The 20,028-nt window shown below is 42.7% G+C and overlaps 2 protein-coding genes across 3 annotated transcripts in view; one reads left to right on the top strand and one right to left on the bottom strand.

The window, feature by feature from the left end:
- Positions 1–10,318, bottom strand: part of maco1b (macoilin 1b) — a 33,490-nt gene extending 23,172 nt beyond the window's left edge. For both annotated transcript variants that reach the window (XM_079528132.1, XM_079528133.1), the window contains exons 1-4: positions 9,883–10,318; positions 6,435–6,576; positions 5,085–5,211; positions 2,122–2,245 (exon numbers count right to left, since the gene is read on the bottom strand). In XM_079528132.1, coding sequence (XP_079384258.1) covers positions 2,122–2,245; positions 5,085–5,211; positions 6,435–6,576; positions 9,883–9,962 — 473 coding nt within the window. In that variant the 5' untranslated portion in view covers positions 9,963–10,318. The remainder of the gene's footprint in view (positions 1–2,121; positions 2,246–5,084; positions 5,212–6,434; positions 6,577–9,882) is intronic.
- Positions 10,319–11,384: 1,066 nt separating this feature from the next.
- Positions 11,385–19,888, top strand: rhd (Rh blood group, D antigen; the record flags this gene model as incomplete). The annotated part of the gene is made up of 10 exons (XM_079528134.1): positions 11,385–11,532; positions 12,008–12,197; positions 12,623–12,773; positions 14,182–14,329; positions 14,794–14,966; positions 17,702–17,839; positions 18,188–18,315; positions 18,865–18,944; positions 19,145–19,218; positions 19,596–19,888. The coding sequence occupies 10 exons, from the start codon at positions 11,385–11,387 to the stop codon at positions 19,620–19,622; spliced, it is 1,257 nt and encodes a 418-aa protein (XP_079384260.1). The 3' UTR covers positions 19,623–19,888.
- Between the last annotated feature and the right edge of the window lie 140 nt (positions 19,889–20,028).

Here is a 20,028-nt window from a genome sequence, read left to right as displayed (position 1 = left end):
GTGTAAGGTCTTATATAGACTGATCAGCTGTGGTCTGACGTAATGTCTGACGTAATGAAATCACACCCGTGTGAACTGGGTGACCATAGCAACCATGCTCATTTTTTGGTACGAACAGACAGACATACGGACAGACAGACACGTAAACTAACAAAGCCAGTTGTAGGAGTGGTTTACACAAGTAAGACGCGCGAACGCGGGAAGCGAACGCAGCTCGTAAATTGCAAAAACAATTAGAATAAATTACGTATTTTTTTTTTAATTCTCTTTTTTTGTGTTTTTTAAGATTTTTTTTTAAGTTAAGTTTTTTTTTGTGTGTGTGTGTGCGTTTTTCCTTTTTAAGTTTTTTTTTTAAGTTAAGATATGCCAGGGACCCCCATAAGAGAAGATTTTTACGTTAAGTTAAGTTACGTTTTTAAGTTAAGTTGTGTGTGTGTGTGTGTGTGTGTGTGTGTGTGTGTGTGTGTGTGTGTGTGTGTGCGTGCGTGCGTGTGTGTGCGTGCATGTGTGTGTGTGTTTTTGTGTGTGATACAGTTGCGCCCTCTGGTGGTGGGCGGGTGGTGTTACAGCGTGACACACACACAGACACACAGACACACAGACACACAGACATGATCTGCTGGGTCTCATAGTAAATGCTCACTGCGTTCGCAACCACTCAAAAAAGAGAGAGAGAGAGAGAGGTAGAAAGAGAGAAAGAAAGAAAGAGAGAAAGAAAGAAAGAAAGAAAGATCCACCAAGGTCTCTTCCCCATGAACAGACAGTTGCTACTTCACTTTCAATTGATAATTCAAGTAATAGTTTGCTATGCTGCACAGAGTTGTACCACAGCCAAGTTCAAGTTTACGCACGCATGACGCGGCAGATTAATGCGTGCCAACTTAAGGCCTGCAGTGGGGAACTGGTAATAGTAAGTAATAAGCTACTATCACCTTGGGGAAATTTGACAACTTAGTTTAGTTGTAATGCCACATGACGCCAGTATCTTGGTCAAGGGCAGTGACAGGAGCAGAGTATGTACAGTACATAGATATAACATGCATGTCTTTGGGGCAGTACAGTACATGCCCAGGGCCACCACCGTGGAGTCTAGGGGTTCAAGTCCGCCGTGGTGTGTCCGGTGGTCGAGGGTTCAGCTACAGCACTGTAGCTGTAGCTGGGTCCCAAACACTGGGTCGGGACCCATTTGTGGGTCACGGACACATTTTTTTTGTGGGTCCCTTTATTTTTGTTGTTTTTCATATTTAAAAATATTTTCAAAAAACATTCCCCAACAAATGTATTAAAAACTAAATTTATATTTTGCAGTAATTTCACGAAGAAAGAAAGAAAAGACATTTACATAAATTAGAAAACAAATGTTTAGGAAGTAGTGAAAACTACTTCGCGCCACGTTGTGAGCTTGTAGATCTGCTATTCTCACTAGTTTGGGTCCCGGGAGAATGTCTTAATTTCTCTTTTGGGTGTTGAGCTAAAACGCTTGGGAACCACTGCCCTACTGTAGACGAACACAACACAACCGCCCGTGCTCCGGGGAGGAGGGAAGCCGGGTCGGGATGGTGTAATTTGTAATCCTATGGGCTGGGGTGGTGGTGGCACCTGTCAGCAGGGAGTGTTGGATGTTGTGGAGCGAGCAGGGCGGTGGGTGGCGCTGGCTGCGTCCTCCCGGTGGGAACTCCTCATTGGTGGGAGAGCCAATAGGATATAACCAGCAGTGACAGGGACGGTGAATAGAAACTGACAGTACGAATTGTTCCTTGTTCCTTGTTTCACAATTTGTATGATGGATTTAGAACAGATGGATTTAGAACAGCTTAGATCACACCAAATGTTGCAACCTTTGTTGCGTACATCCGTGGGCAGAACTACAGTAACTTCATGTTGATCATCCTGATCATCCTGAACAGCTGTTCTTTTCAGATCACTTCTTCAGTGGCCTGTATTGTATACTGGAAACATGCCTTCGCCGCAGAGAGCAACCAGTGTTTTGAAACTGTACCACTACTGTTACCATCTGAGAGAGAGAGAGAGAGAGAGAGAGAGAGAGAGAGAGAGAGAGAGAGACAGAGAGACAGAGAGAGAGAGAGAGAGAGAGAGAGAGAGAGAGAGGCGTGAGCTCACCAGTGTGCAGCGAAAGGGCGACACAAATCCACATGGAAGTTCTTCAGGTCTTTGAATCTGATGGCTGCCTCTATGTACACAAACAGTATCCATAGCGACACCGTGGGTAGACACACCCCTCGCTCTGTGGACACAGTAGGAAGGCACACAGCAGTTAGGAGACAACACACAGACACACACCACAAAAGACAACACACAACAGCTCTTAAGTTTTTACCCTGCCCACATGCATGTGTGTGGCAGGGAATTGCAATCGGACCCTGCGTCTGATTGCCTGTATGTTATGCAGGGGGTTGACGCTAAGGTCTCAGAGGCACATGCCCGTCGGGCAGGGCAAGTACAGGTCATGTTCTACTTGCCCAAAGGTTATGCCCACTTCCCCCGAAAAGTAAATTGTCCATTATAAAATGTGCGCTTGTAGAAAATATTGATGTTAAATCCAATCGATATCCAATCGATGACTGCAGAGTGGCGACAGTCACTTTGAAAAAACAGAATGAGTGCAACTGCTAGTTGTAAAAAGGCTGCAAATTGTTCTTCATGAATCAAATAGCCAATAATATGTAATGAAGACCGAATGCACTTGCCTGTCGGGCAACCTGAAAGCAGGATCCACTTATCCGAACATATAACTTTCGACTCGAGCAACCGTTGGGGTATGAACAAAATTACTTGAGAACAGAACAGATGGTCAGAATGTAATGAAACTTGGTGGGAATGATTGATCAGCAGGCTGCCCTGAACAAATACTACATTTTAGGTCAAAGAGGTTGACGATCAAGGTCACAGTGTAAATGACAATCACTCATATCTTAAGAATGGAGAGACATAAAACAAGATGTTGGTTCGGCAGGGTTGGGTTCGCATCCAAAATGACAATTACACACCCCATGAAGCCTTGAATTCATGGATTTATTCTGTGTTTTTGTCACATGCCTATAATTTGATAACCGGCTATGCAGAGGCTGCACTTCCAGTAGGGAAGCACTGCTGGTCATCAAATGATTGGCGTAGAAATGCGACAAAAACCAAAAATATCTATGAAGTCTCCATGGGGTGAGTAATCAATAGAACAAAAGTAATTTTGGGAACTAACCCTTAAATGTCAGTTATGACAGACAAGCAGGAGTAAACCAATTAACAATAATCAATTAGTCGATCGGACTAAGACCAAAACCACAATGTGATAGTTAAAATAACATCATATGAATTATAATATTAAGTTCCACATTGCAGATTTACTTGAAGAAGAAGAATACGAAACAATATTTATCTATTTATTACAGGTCCACATCCAAAGCATAAGCTACATTTTATGCTGTGATAAGCATGATGTACTTGCAAGAAAAGTTGACTGACAGACTTCTTTCTAGCTCTCAATGACTCTCGCAACACAAGCAAAATGTGAATTCCAGTTGTACATTCATTCTGTACAATCTCTAAATGAGAGTCAGAAGTTGAACACAGACTCTGACCCTGTCCATTGTCGAAATAATCTCTCACACATTCACCAGCAGGCTGCGTGGAGTAATGAGAGATATTAATACTCTCATGACATGCCACGGATGTGAAGGCTTCCAGGCGTCAGGGAGATGCTGGGATCTCCTCAGTGCCACTGGGAACTCAATCTGCCTCCTGGCCTTTGGTCAACTGGGGCCTACCTCGAAATTATCCTGACACCTGATCCATACGGCGCTGCTCGCTCCGCTCGCTTAATGTACTGACGCCACGTGGAATTCTGAGAAGTCAAGTTTGCTCTTTGTAAATAGCATGACACAATGAGTGACGCGTGGACATTGCTCAATACTTCCAGCACCTGCTCGGACCCAGTAAGAGTGCTGCCTTTTCATACGTGGTGTTGCCACTCAACCTTATCAATGAAAGCAAACAAGGGATCGCTTTCTCCCACTCACTTACTAATGTGCTCGCTGTGCGTGAGCTGAAATGTTCACACTCCCCGCGCCTGCGCGTCGATAGTCCCCCTCATCAGGAGTTTCGCTGTGACGCAAATAGAAATAAAAAACGTGCCAAAAGACAAACCAAACCGATTTCCAGTTCAGCAACAGCGCTTTTCTCCGGAAGGAGACATTTGTGGTTTGCCATTAAAGTACAAAGAAACATAAACTATGATACACAAAAGCAACTGAGTGAATTGTCTTTGCTCGAGTGTGTGTCTCTCTATAAGGACACGCTGTGCGCTGTTCCATTCACATAATTTGTGATTGCAGCATTGATGTAAATGAAGCACAAGGGTGGCTGGATGGTAACCGTAACGTTGCCAGTTCGAACCCGGGCTCCCCCAGAGTCACTGTCGAAAGTGTCCTTGAGCAAGACACTGAAGCCCTAATTGCTCCCGATGTGCTGGTTGGTGCCTTGCATGGTTTCCGCTGCCATCGGTGTATGAATGTGTGTGTGAATGGGTGAATGTAATGCACAATCTCTGTAAAGCGCCTTGGATAAAGGCGCTATATAAATGCACCATTTACCATTTTAAGCACAGTGATTTCCTCTAATTTCTCCATTTTAAAATACATCCACTGAATAATAATAATATACAACTACAATGTATATCTTTTCTTTCAGCCAATCATTGCCAAGCCATTGCCACTTTGTTGAGCCGATCATAGGCGGGCACTTGTTGACGTCGCTAATGGGGGTGTCACGAGAATCAATCAAAAACAATCGATCAAAATGAGTGAAATTTGAATTGTGACCGCATAAAAGATATCCAATTGCTATCAAGAGCTTGAATGGCACCTGCACACTGCAGTCAAAAAGACTGTGACCTTAAAATCAAAAGTGAAACAAAACCATGGATTTGGAGAATCGTGACACCCCTAGCCAGCACACCTCCTATCACCCAGGCTCGTTGATTGGCCAAGCGGCCAAAGAGGACGTGGATGAAGTCGCACGCTGTGGTGAAAGCAAGCGCGCGGCGCAGGGAAGCGTGACTCAGGGCTTACCTGTGTGCCAGACATACTGCACCCACACGTAGGTACTGGCAGCAAAGAACAGCCATTGCACAGGGATGAAGAGCAGGCATATGATGTCAGAGGTGAACGCCACACACACAAAGAACACCGAGAACGCCTGTAGGGGGGGAAGAGGTAACGTACATTAAATGTGGTTGCTTGTGAAAGCAAACATGGACATACAACAAAAACACATTCGGCAAAACAAGCTGCTGGCTGTTACCATTTCATTTTCCTATGCTGATCACATGTTCAGTGCAACAAAGTCAACAGCAGACATCAAAGACGATCAGTGATTTACTAGTCTGCTCTAGAGAATTACAAGCTGGGAAGGCTGGGATAAACACTAAACAGAATGTAAAAGACCCAAGATACTACACTGCTTGAAACATAACAAACCCTCAAATAGTTTTGATTAAAAGCAGTCTAATTCCCTTCATCTTTTTTAGCAGTCAACATAAATGTATTCTCAGCAAAACCCCTACTGACCATTAGATCAGTGACCCCTACTGACCATTAGATCAGTGCAATGACTTCAACAGATACAGCAGTATGGATGGCAGCAGAGCATGTTCAAGGAAGATATAAGAGCAACCGCTAACGAATACAATAATACATTATGCAAAATGTTAGTAATAATATGGATACGGATATCATAATGCAATTCCCTAAATCATAGAGTGCATTTGCTGGAGCTCAGCTAAGTTAACTACACGGGCAAAAGGTTACAAATGTAGACGAAACAAAATAGTACAGTAGTCATATTATCACCGAGGTGAAGTTTCGAGGATCTCATCTCATCTCATCTTAGCTCATCCTCAAATGAGGAAGAGCTAAGACACTCAAAAGGTCAATGTGGTATTAATCCTATTCCTATGTTAAAACTACCTATTGAGTGGCCAGGCGGACGGTGGACGTTGTAACATGCGGACCTGCGAGGCGAACTGTTGTTCCGACCCGCATCAAACGGGCCATCAGAATAGCTACACCGGGGGCCGCGTTGGGGGACCCCCGGAGGTGCTGTTCAGGTGTCTGTCATGAAAATAGTCATTACATATGGGGCAACTAAGGCAGTGCTTAACACGTAAAATGGTCATAACTCAGTGACTATTACTCTGATCAGAGCAACATTTTAGCGGTTTTAGCAGTCTGAAAATCTAGTATACTAAAATTAACTACGGGAGCCTGATTCAGTTCGCAAACTTCTATTCTTCTACATCAATATGATCTTGGATTTTATCTTTTGGAAGTGCATGCTTTGTAAACTTTTTGAAGGACCACATTTCGCCCTGCTTTTTAAAAAGGGGAACAGTGGTGCAGCATTATCAGACAGACACTCACCAGGCCTTGGTATCTGAAGGAGTCGTACACACTCCGGATGAAGAGCCAGAACGGCCAGAGATACTCGAACCTGAACTCCAGCACGAAGTCTGCCAGCAACACCAGTGCCCAGACCACCAGGAACTTCAGGTAAAGGAAGGTACTGGACAGAACACACACACACACACGCACGCACCATCAGAACACAGAACATAATGTTTTGGAACACAAATTACTCTTCAACCACTTGTAACCTTGGCATCCCTCTTTTGAGAATGTCATAGGTGAATTTTTTTCCAGAAATTGCCAACATTCTCCAAATTAGCAGATCTACAAGCTCTCACCGCATCGCACAGAAAAAAAAAAGGAAAAAAAAACATTGCATGGATACACCTGGGACGTATCCTCAGTGATGTATCCCAAGGTCATCAGGGTTTCTGGTCTCTCGAACATCATACCCCTCACTCAAGTGACCCAGCCGGGGTGAACAAGTCCCAGTCGCTACCCTCGATCAGTCCCATTAGGCCAGGGCCACACAATCCATTCCCCCAGAACTACTCTACCGGGACTGGGAGGTAGATCAATCTGGCACGTGGAAGGACTAGACTCTGTGGGTTGACTCCTGTCCGGGCTCCTCCTAGGTCTCACCAGGTCCAGGACCTGTGCGCTGCACCAGACTCCCAGCACCAGGCACTTCATTCAGGAGTGGTGGATTATTGAGCCGCAATTGTTCTGCAGGCTCCGCTTGTGGCTTGAATGGCCCTCCTAAAGGCCTCACCAAGGGTTTGTTGGGCTTCCTCCTCACGGAAGACACAGGCTGGGTCACCAACCCATTCCCGGCTCTCACCCGTCTCTCTGGTGGTCACCAGACTATTCCTGGTTGTCACGTAGTCTATTCCTATGAGTCACTATAAATAGGACAATGCATTGTGAGCTTGTAGATCTGATATTTTCACTTAGTTTGTTGTACAATACAGAACAATTCATTCTCACCCAATTAACCTCTGAACCAACATAAGTGGATAATTAAATCAATGAATGTGTGGAGACATTGACAGTGTGATCATGAGGATGTATTTGCAGCAGCCTAGCACTGCTGTTAGGAGATTAGATGTGTGTATGCACCTTGTTTGTCTAAGCAGCTTACGCTAGAAGACGCAACTGTACTGTAGTGGACACCTGTACTGTACACATTGAGGGTATATATTTTAGAAAGCTGGCATCTTAAATGAGAGTGAGATACCATAAACACACTGGGCACTGGGCTAAGCTACAACATTGTGGCATCTAAATCATTTGGGCCCAAGTTTCGGTGTGTCGAGTGTGTACTTGATTGCAAAGCAAAACAGCAAAGTGAAAACATGGTGATGCCTTGATAATTTGAGGGGGGATTTCTATGCATTTTGCTTGTGACATGATTGCAAATAAACCAGTGTTGTTGTTTTTTAAACATTCTATAAAAACGTCTGAAATCCAGCAGTACTCTCTTACAGGGCTTGAAAAGCCATCTTTCAGCAGGCCAAAGAAAGGGAGAGAAAATGACCACTTATTTTCTTACACTCGTGTTTTATATTTTGTGATATTGAATTTTGTTGTTATTTTTCATGTCATGTTTATGAACTGAATGCATAGGACCCGAATGGAAACAAGATCGCAAAGACATTTTTTTTTTATCCTACCAAGTGTTTGACTGTAATCTGTTGCGGTTTACATATCTGTCTAATAAAAGTATTCATTCAATCAATCAATCAATCAATCAATCATAGACACAGGTTACAGTGCTGAGCTCAGTTTGCCTTAGAGTTGACAACACTGCAGCATGTGACTTGTGGACAATGAATGAAGTAGTCGTTTTAGTCATCATTCCAAACTAAACGAGCAAATATTATACACTAGGATGTCATCTTGATCTCAAGAGGTATTTGTGATTGTTGGCAGCATCAGGTAGATACTCCGCCGCTTGCCTCACTCTCACATCTAGTATTAGATGCCGTGTGTGTGTGTGTGTGTGCACGTGCGTGTGTGTGTGTGTGTGTGTGTGTGTGTGTGTGTGTGTGTGTGTGTGTGTGTGTGTGTGTGTGTGTGTGTGTGTGTACAGTGTATGTGTGTATGTGTGCATGTGTGCGTGTGTGTGAGAGAGAGAAGGTAGCTGTTTTGCATGATGTGCAGTAGCTGGCATGTAGGAAGTCAAATGCAGGTGACAGCCAGCCCGCCAGTCTGACTTCCACGCTGCAAAATGCAAAACGGCAGCAGCACTGCAGCTGCATGTCGACTGTCTCTAGCATTAACCTGTGCTGTTGTTGGCAGTATTTTCAGCTTGGAATGTGCAGTGGTTCTCAAAGTGCCATGGGGTCCACTCCAGGTCGGGGCTACCAGGGTTCCCTAGGGGGGGGATCTTCTAAATTGACTCATACATACAGGTCTGTAGTAACTCTGACAGACAGTATAAAAATAGAACAGTTAAGAGTTAATTTGGTTCCATTTGTATACTGTCAGAGTTGAGGAGGGAGGTCCTTGACACCTAAACAACTATAGCTAGCATACCATTTGCTTACAAAAAAGTACCAATTGGAAATTGTGACGAGCACAACAATGACAGCTGACTGACACAGCTGAACCAGTCAGTGTCTATCAGAACCCATTCAAGCATCTATAGATCGATCTACCAGGGCAATGATTGATTGATAGACAGCAGCACATGAAGTGATTTCAACAACAGGCTGTCATGAGGCCTATAGGCAGCTAACTGCTCTGAGTGACAGACAGTTGAGCTAACATTAACTTGCTAAAAGAAAAGATGCGTCAGTCTGCCTAAAACCACGTTAACCCCGGAAACCCCGTTGTGTTTCAAAATGCACGTTGTGTTTCACATCTGGCACAGTTTTGTTTTAAACTTTCAATTGCATTTCCCCGTACATAAGAAAAAAAATCAGACTCTAGTCTACACAATGCTATGGGGTTGTTGTTTACGTTTGACGTTGGTTGGGTCTAAACAAAAAACAAATCTATAGAACATAAGTGCAGAAGCACTGTCATATTTTGAAGCCCACCTATATAATAAACCTAATTACGGAAGACCCCCCCCCCCCGTGTTTTATTTACGTTAACTTGACACCATGGTACACAACACAGAGCTAATGGAAATATGGAAATCTATGATATGATGTGTGTACTGAATGTCAGTAGCTACTGGTAATGCTCGTAAAAAAGGCTAGTAGGGTAGCTAAGAAGGCTAACGGGCTAGCTGGTACTTCCATCCAGCCAGGTGACACACACACTGGGCAGTATGTGTGTGTGCGTGTGTCTGTGTACTGTGTGTGTGTGGCTCTCAGAGCTCCGGGCCCCGAGTGAGTGAGCGGCGGACCACCGGGTCCGGTCCCGTCCCAGGCCGGGCCGGTGGGCCAGGCCAGGCCGGGCCGGGGGTCCCTCTCCTCTCCTCCCGGGGCTCCCTCCCCCGCTTCGCCGTTACCTGCCGTAGATGCCCTCGGTGATTCGGTTCCGTTTTAACGGCCGTCGGAGTTTGCTGCAGTCCGCATTGCGCCGCTTCATCCTCCTCCCCTTCGCAACGCTGGCCTCTGAATAATACCCTGCACACAGTGCACAGTAATCTGATCCAGTTTCCCTGCCGTGGTGCGTGTCCTCCCAGCCAGGAACAAACAAACAGATATATAATATATAATATATGTATGATGATGATATAGTAATAAATGAAGTGGGGTGGGTGGGTGGGGGGGCCGGGGCTTCTTCTTCTTCTTCTTCTGCTTGGGATAAATGTCGCTGCTGTTATTGTTATTATTATTTTTTCGTCCCCCCGCCGCCAGCAAACAAAGAAATAAATAAAGGGGGACTCTCTCTCTCTCACTCTCTCTCTCTCTGCGTGTGTGTGTGTGTGTGTGCAGGATGGATCCTCCTCTTTCCCTCTCGGCGCAGCCTCACTGAGGACGCGCTGTGTGTGAGCTTGCAGATCTGTTCTTTTTCCGCCGCGCCACACCGTCGTACGGGCGAGGTGTGAACATCTTGCACCGGCGTGTCGTCGTACGTGATTGACGGACGAGCGCGCGGGCGCTGGCCAATCGGACGGGGCTTTTCCACTTTGATGGTCGCGCGCAGGAGCCAGTCGTGACCGAGAGGGGCGGGAGGGGAAAACACGACGAGTTGCTCGTCGACCAATCAGCTCCTTTGTGGACAAATTCGGGCATTGCTCTTTTGTCCAATGGTGGGCCGCAGGGGGCGGGCTAATATGTGGACAAAAACATTGTGCTGTTTATTCCTATTTGCAGAAGATAATATAAAATAATATGCAGATTCCTTTTGGGTTGGATGAAAAAACAAAACAGCTTAAATCTAATTACGGTAGTTAAAATATCTGGAATCTGGATGTAGAGTGAGTGAGTGTGTAGTGTGTGTAGTGTGTGTGTGTGTGTGTGTGTGTGTGTGTGTGTGTGTGTGTGTGTGTGTGTGTGTGTGTGTGTGTAGTGTGTGTGTGTGTGTGTGTGTGTGTGTGTGTGTGTGTGTGTGTGTGTGTGTGTGTGTGTGTGTGTGTGTGTGTGTGTGTGTGTGTGTGTAAGTATATTGAAGCAAAATTGAAAATATTATTAGGTTAATAATAATAATATGTTCTATTAAATGGCCAAAGCCAGCATGGAAAGAGAGGGTTCAGGGTTGAGTACAACTACATCAACTAATGATAATAATAATATTAATTAATTGATTTATTTTTACATTGACCATGACCATTCTTAACGTAATAAAAGTAGAATAAAGCCGTTAAAGCTACAATCCTGGGCTTACATTTTTTAAACTAAATTTAAAAAAAAATCTTCCATGCAGTTCCATAGAGTTCTGGTTCGTAAAATGTCTTGTATTTCTGGCAGCAACAGGATCAGATAAGAGCAGGCCTTGCAGTGGGTTGCGCTCCCTTTTTCAAAGGACTTCGGTGTGAGAAACTGTGTCGAAAAGTACATTTATGTCATGGCTCCTCAGTATGCACCGAGTCTGCGTTCGCGTCTGGCTCCCATCCTCTTGTTTCTGCAGACAGGATTAATTGTGATATACGCCTTTTGCGCTGAGCTCGAGCACATCGACAAGAAAGATGAGACTTTCAGCGACCTTTACCCAGGTGAGAAGAAGTTTAGAGGAATTGGTCAGATAGAGCTAACAAATTGTATGAATATTTTTTATTTGCTGGGCTTCTCTTGTGTCCTATATCCTTTTGACAGATATAAACACATGTATGCAATTTTGGCAATAAAAACATGAATCAATCAATCCAAAAACATTATCTGATGCATCTATAGTGAGATCCTCAGTGTCAGTCCTTCACTCAATAAGCATTTCACATTCTGAATTAAATGGGGTCTTTAAAAAATTAAAATGCAGACCTTGCAGTGGAACGGGGAGGGGCCGCTGTTACTGTTTGCTGATGATAAGCTTGTGGTCGGTTGACTTGGACTGGACACTGAGAGAGTAGAGTCATCAAAGGCCCCAGTTGAAATGCATAAGGCTTCCCAAGCCTCTTTTCTATAGCAGTCCGAGCCAACGTTTAGAACTGTTCCATTAACTATACCTGTTTTGTCTGTGTTTGTGACTCCCAGTGTTCCAGGATGTGAACGTGGCAGTGATTTTAGGTTTTGGGTTCCTCGGCACGTTTCTGGTGAGGTATGGCTTCAGCAGCTCCGGGTTCAACCTCCTTGTGGCGGTCATAGCCACTCAGTGGGCAGTGGTCCTCAACGGCCTGCAGTCCTGGTCCTCCCTCAGGGGAAAGTTCACCGTCGGTCTGAGAAGGTATACGGATATTGTCCAAATAACAAGCATCAAAAACTGATAAAATATTCAAAATATATGTAGGCCTACCTCTGTCTTGTTGGACCTAACTGGACTCCTCCGAACTAGATCCACCTGTGCTCAACTTTAATGTCACACATAGACACACTACTGTAAGTAAATGTCTGAATAATTACAGACATAATACTAATTACATGATAAGTAAACTAGTGGTTCTCAAACATTTTCATGTCAATGACCACCAAATGGATATATATTTGGCCGTGGACAAAGAGTTTGTGACAGGGATCCCCCATAAGAGAAGGCTGTTGAAGATAAAACATTAGGAAATTATTCCAAAATGACCACTATTTTTTCTTGATTTATCAAGATTTTTCAAAACTAGCAGATTTACAAGCTCACACGCTCATTGTGTTTCTCCATAGCTTGGTTGTTGCCGAGATATGCGCCGCTTCCGCCCTCATTTCGATGGGCGCGGTGCTTGGTAAGACCAACCCTGTGCAGCTTCTGCTTGTTGCACTGCTAGAGGTGTCAGGGTTCATCCTCAATGGATGGCTCCTCCAGGCCTTCCTGAAGGTGAGAGCTTCCTGTTCTCATTTCTGCCTTCTTCATGATAAATGGTGCATTTATATAGCGCCTTTATCCAAGGCGCTTTACAAAGATTGTGCATTACATTCACCCATTCACACACATTCATACACCGATGGTGGCGGAAACCATGCAAGGCACCAACCAACACATCAGGAGCAATTAGCAATTAGGGGTTCAGTGTCTTGCTCAACGACACTTCGACACTAACTCTGGGATAGGCCTGTCACAATGATTACATAATCGCCATTATTTGAGATGATTGCAATTCTTTTTTGCATAATCGGCAATCGTTTCCATGTCGAAAAATGTAAATGTTTTCAAAAATAGCTAAGCTTGTAGATAGGCCTAAACAATTTCTGCTATTTTGTACATTTTTTGGAAAAGAAAAACATTATTAAAACAAAGTGATTTCTTTGTATATTTAAGTGATTTCTTCGTAAATTTAACTTATTTGTCATATCTGTCCTGTGCAATTTGTGATTACGATGCCTAAAAGGCAAACAGAAATACAAATTGTATCATTCCAATGTTCAATGCAAAAAAAACACAATTCAATTGTTCATCACAATTCTTTGTGAGACAATTAATCGTCAACTTCAATTTGTAATGGTGACAGCCCTATGTGTGCATCGTGTGGTGTGCATACTATAGCATTATTATCACACAGGTAAAATCCTCAGTGTTAATTATACATTTGTGACGAGTGAAGAGCGCTTTACGGTCTAATGTCAACGTGTGGACAGTCGGTGACGCATGTTCAACGTCAAGCCAAATTCCCCACACATTCTTATGTCCTAGGACCTAGGGGAAAGACCTATACAGTGCAAGTTTATTGTCTGTCATTGTGTCTGGAAAAAAATATGCCCATATATGGACCAGAGTCTGAACATTCAAATTGCAGGCAACGGTTTCTGTTGTGTGTGTAGTCAGACCAGAGCTTGGTCGGAGAAGGGATGGGGGAGAGAGAGAGATGGGGAAGGAGGGAGAGAGAGAGAGCCTATAAAACCAATGCAATAGCCTGGCCAATGCCTTTCTCTGTAAATATACCATATGCTACTGAGTTTTCTTACGTATTATTATTTGTATTGTATGTTTTATATGTATTACTGATGAATTGAGTAAAATGGATCACAATGGGAACAATTCCCCTGGGGAAGCATAACCTTTGACTGTACTTCCTACCTGCACTGTGTACTGTTAACCTGTACTGCTGGGTACCAAAACCTGAACACGCTGATTGACATTGTTAACACAATGACATCGGCCATGCTGATATATGTTTTTGCTTTCATACGAATACTGATGTATTGTAACTGCAGCTCCCTTGTATACCAAAATGAATTTAAGTTTACATGAACAAATCTTAGCTGATGATGATGTTTTGTGACTGTAGCTCCGGCATCTGAACACCATGATGATGCTTCACGTCTTCGGGTCCTTCTTTGGACTGATGCTGACACGGACCCTGTACCGCAAAGAATCACAGCATCCACACGAGAAGGAGAAGTTTGACCGTAAAACAGGATTGTTCTCCATGATGGGTGTGTACCACCAGACCGGGGAGGCTTTTTGGGGGGGTGGGGTTTGGGGTAACCAGTGTTGATTTCGTCTTCTAAAACTGTCGAAAAATGTTTGTCGACTACCTTTTTTCACTGACGAACACTAGATAAAAACTAAGCTATGACGACTTAAACTAAGACTAAATACATTGACAATTTCATCAACAAATAAAAACTAGACTAAGGGAGGGACTAGTGGAGAAGAGATCCAGTAGAACTAAAAGATTAGTCATTTTATGTTTGGTTGCGCTCTGAAAATAGCAGATCTACGAGCTTGTAGACAGATTGGCTATTTTCAGCATGCAAAAAACCTAAAACTTTTCAGACAACTAAAATATGACTAAAACTAAATGTAAAAATTAACACCGTCGCCAACAGGTGAGCTGGCGTCCCATTAGAATTCATCCCATCTGCTCTGCTGCCTCCACTCCACTCTCTCCATGCAGGGACACTGTTTCTGTGGATGTTCTGGCCCAGTTTTAACTCTGAGTTGGTGGAGCTGGACCGTCCTGGAGGGAAGATGGCAGCGGTGTGCAGCACCTACCTGGCCCTGGCGGTCAGCGCACTGACGGCAGCCGCCGTGTCTGTGCTCACAAGCCCCGAAGGACGACTCCATCCGGTATGATCAGAGATTAGTACACTTTATGTTCAATTATATATTTTCTATTTCAATGGCCCAAAGCTAACATGGAAAGGGCATCAGTCAGAAGTGGTTATTAGTGGGTTGAGCGGATATACAGTACTACTACTAGTAGTACTATTATTACTACTAGCACTAATAAAGTGATGCTGTGATGTTATTACACTACTACTAATAATGATAATAATAAACTATCATAAATAAAGCGCTCGTCAAAATAAAGCTAAAACATGAGTTCTTTACACAAAACTGAAGATTCAATGACCAACAGAATAAAAACCTGAGTGTGTAAATGTGTAAAATATAAAGCAGCCCAGTGAGAAATAAAAACTTCTAATTCTAATCCAATTTGACATTTTAAAAGTTTAATTGCGGCCTTTTGAGAAGTTTGAGAAGATTTTAAGAAGTGATTTAAAAGATGACAGGTGATTTATCAAGCCCTGAGCTGAGCTCTGTCTACACTCTACACTACAGGCCGGTTGTTCCAGAGTCGAGGAGCACCTGGCAGCAAGGAAACGGCCACCAGGTGTCACCCTTTGTCTTCAGCCTCCACTCAGGAACAGCCAGTGTGTTGCATTGGCTCATAAGGGCTAAATGTAATTCGAGGCCAGTCCATGAAGGGCCATAACTCATTGAGACTTAATGCCTTCTAAATCAGTAGGCTATAGTTCTCACAAAAATCAAAAATTGCAGATGTAGGCTACAAGCTTGCTTGAGCTTGTATATCTGCTATTTTTTGAATAGCCAGCGCAAAAATCTAAAATGACTGATTTGAATGGTTAGTACAAATATAAATTTATACTAAAACAGGTGGACAACCAGTTTAGGGAAGTTAAAATAGTTGTGATTATGTTCTCTTATGTTTCAGTTTGGTGTCATATTAGTGTCATTACAATGCATTTACGGTAGTCTATTGGGTGACTGCGAGGCTTCAAATCCTGGTTCATATATTTTTTTAAACTCAAAATTCCACTGGAACTAGGGTTGCCACCTTTGAGATCTTGAAATAAGGGACACTCTTTACGCCTGCCACGGCCTTGCGGCGCAGGCGTGTGCGGCAAGGCCGGCAATAGGTTGAAGCAATAAGTTGAAGCAATAGGTTGAAGCAATAAGTTGAAGCAATAGGTTGAAGCAATAGGTTGAAGCAATAGGTTGAAGCAATAGGTTGAAGCAATAAGTTGAAGCAATAGGTTGAAGCAATAGGTTGAAGCAATAGGTTGAAGCAATAAGTTGAAGCAATAGGTTGAAGCAATAGGTTGAAGCAATAGGTTGAAGCAATAAGTTGAAGCAATACGTTGAAGTTTCCCTTCAACTTATTGTTAATGCTATCCACAACTTTTGAAGTAGAATTTTGTTTTCCAAATGAGCATAACAACATAAAGAGTTCTGATTGTGAATCCGAGTGGTTCTTTAAATGGGCACAATATTTAATTATATTGATTTATATTTATATTAGACTTTAAAACTCAACATTATTAAACAATCAACTATAATAGTCTACTGAAATAGCAGGCTAACCTATCCCCAGAGCAGCCAAGATGTGGGCTATTGGGCAGGTATTAGAAATACTACTGACATGACATCTTGTAAAAACACGGATAAATAAGATGATAAATAATATAAGGTCCCATACCGAATCGATCTCAGGAGATGTTTGTCAAATGTCAAATGGATTTCGCCCTTACTGGATGTTTGGGTCATGAAGAACTGAAAATTAACTGAACATGAAGAACACGAAAAGATGAAATTACCTACCTAGGTTCCATCATGAAGTCAAATCTTTCCGGTGATAAAATGGCCACCAACGTAATAAAAAAAGTCAACCAAAAGTCAACCAAAGACACCTTGAAGACCCTAACAGGAGCCCTCGTACAAGGTTTCCTCGACTATGCATGCACCTCCTGGACGGTACCACAGCACCTCAAAGGCCCTTAAAACAAGGCTCCAGACTTCCCAAAACAAACTGGTCAGGCTACTACTTGGCCTCACTCCCCGAACCCACCTGGCTGGAATGGCTACAGGACTCTATACTAGGAGCCCGCGGACCCCCATTACAAAATATATGCCAGCAACCCCCATAAGAGAGGATTTTTACGCAGTGATTCTCAACCCATTTAATTTCAAGTACCAGTTTGACATGCATTAGTCTACGGACCCCCATTTAATGGCATTTCTATCTCTGGGCCCCCAATTCATATTGTAAAATCAATGTTAATTTAACTCTGAGGGTCCATTTGGTTCCATTTGTACACTCTCAGAGTTACAGACCCATAAGGGTCCATTTGGTTCCAAACTATCATTTAGCTGGGGACCCCCTGGAACTCCCTCAAAGACCCCTGGGGGTCCCCGGACCCCACTTTGGGGACCACTGGTTTAGGCTACTTTAGGTACTGTGTGCCTCCTGCTAGAACAATTGTGCTGACTTTAATATTTCGTGTGTTTTGTTTTGTTCATTATTGTTAAATTCAGTGTTTACGTGTAGAGGCTATTTAGGAAAATAAGGAACAAACTGTGTTCCTTATTGGTTCAATAAGGGACGCATCATTTAATTCTCCAATAAGGGATGATTCTGTATTTTAAGGGACGGGTGGCAACCCTAACTGGAACTCTTCAGAAAAGGTTTGAGGGAGGAGAGGACTACAATACACACATGATGTATGACACATTCATATCATTGAGGATTCGGTGCTAAATTGTCTCCATTTCCCCATCAGGGCCACTTACAGAGGTGCACGCTTGCCGGTGGGGTTGCTATCGGGGTTTCCATGTCTGTGGTTCATCTACCGTGGGTCGCCATGGCAATCGGCTTTGCTGCCGCAGTAATATCAACCCTGGGATTCCGTTACTTAAAGGTTTGGAATCAGGAGATGAACACATTCCCCTGAATTTAATTTATCCGCACCAGCCTGGCATCCCTATATTTTGGGCACATTTAAAAATCAAGTTTGTCATCTTCTTTAAAAATAGCAGATGTACAAGCTCACGAGGGATTGTAGATCTGCTATGCTTGGTTAAATTACAAGTTGTAATCAAATAAAAACTCCCTCCTGCCACTGTGTGCGACCCAGTACCTTTGTTTTATAAATTATGCTGATGTGAGAGGATAGCGCACCAGAGAAGTCAGAGTGCGGTGGCTACAAGAATAGTCATTTTATATTGTTAAGTTGACATAGCTCTGTGTCACCTCCTGTGTCTCGTAGCTCCACATGCTGCTTGGCTTCGAGTGCCATGACACCTGTGGTGTCCTGTGTACACACGGACTGCCTGGACTGCTGGGATGGCTAGCTCATCTCATCCTGCAGCTGGCCGATTCTGAAGACCTGACAACGTAGGAGAATATGTATTTATATCTAAACACACCAGTGGTGGAAACAGTACTACCATTTTTCCCTTACGTAAAAGTATACTGCAATGTTACAAGGAAAACCTGGAATTTAAAATGTACTTGAATATAAACTAAGTACAAATGTATTGGTATGAAAAGTGCCAAAAGTATAATTATGCAGGAAGTCCCATTTCACCAAGTTGTCAAATGTATACAAATCATTTGATAATAGATACAGATGTACAAGCTCATAATGTGTTGCATCGTGACACATTGTGTGCTTGTAGAGTGGCTATTTTTCTACAAAGTAATATAGTAGTAGTAGTGTCAAATAATTGTAGTGGAGTAAAAAGTAAAGTAAAAGTAAGTCTCAGGCAAAGTTTGCCTGAGAATCGGAAATACTCCAGTAAAGTAAAAACATCTCAAAATTGTACAGTAAATATAGTACTTAGTTACTTTACACAGATTACACCACTGAAACACACACACACACACACACACACACACACATAGATATGGTCTGACATAATATAATGCATGTCCTTCTCTCAGGGCAATCCGGTTTGCTGTGTTTCATATTTGCACTCTCCTCATCACCTTAAGTCTAAGTATGACCATGGGAATCCTAACAGGTGAGCTTTTCTTTTCTTCTTTGTCATTTTTCAATTAAGAAGAAGGCATGCAGGAAGTACATTAAGTTGAATATTGTTGTTTTGATGTTTTCACTTGCATGCATTAAAACAAAAGTTTCCGAGAGCTCACCTCAGGCGAGTTCACAGCATCAGTGTCACAGCGTGGTAACTAACTGCAGCTCTGTTTTAATATTGTGAAGGGCTTCTACTCAAATGGAACTTCTGGCGACCAACACAAAACAATAAATGTTTCGATGACCAGGCGTTCTGGGAGGTAAATAAAAAGCATTGAGTGGACTGAACATCTGATGATAGAATTGACCCATAAGGTGGCAACGGAAATATCGCAACAAGCAAAACATATAGCAGTTAAAGTTGTTAAACTCAGCTGTTGAAAATCAGTGATCTTTTAAAACAACTTCAGTGTTGATTCCTATTTCATCATGTAAAGAACTTTACTGCTTTCAAAACCTACTATTACTACTACTGCTATGAGGAGAAATAAATAGTAATAATAGTCATAAACACTTGTTCACTTTTTTTGTTACTATTCAATTACTAATGTAAAAGGGGGAAAAAATCCTACAATGTAGCAAAAAATACAACAAAATGTATTGATGACATGATAATCAGCGCTTTCGTGTTTTGCAGTTCCCCCATCTTGCAGTGCGGAAGTAAGAAGCAGGTGATGGGAGGCTCACATTGGAAGCAAGCTTTGTATGAAATTGCATACAATTGTTACCTTTCGTGAATAGTAATTTCATTTTTATAGTTGATGAGGACGATTAATAAACTGTAAGTGTGCAAAAGCCCTATACACTTTTGTTGAACTGTGAAAATAGCAGATTTAAAAGCTTGGAGCGTGTAGCGTTCTTGTAGATCTGCCAATTTCACGTTTCATTTTTTTGTGAACATTTTGAAATCTTTGGAAATACATCAATGGTTATTAATCCATTGAGAAACGCATCCATGTCACGTTAGCGTTTAACCACAATAACCATTAACCCATTTTGGGCGGGAACCCCTTTTGGTGTTTTAAACATTATGTTATAATTTAGCTATTGAAAAATCGTTAAAATGTGCC

The sequence above is a fragment of the Electrona antarctica genome, assembly GCF_951216825.1.
Source record: "Electrona antarctica genome assembly, chromosome: 18".
In the NCBI taxonomy this organism is placed as follows: domain Eukaryota; kingdom Metazoa; phylum Chordata; class Actinopteri; order Myctophiformes; family Myctophidae; genus Electrona; species Electrona antarctica.
Note: the sequence above shows the minus strand (reverse complement) of the source record. Positions and strands in the feature narration are given on the sequence as shown.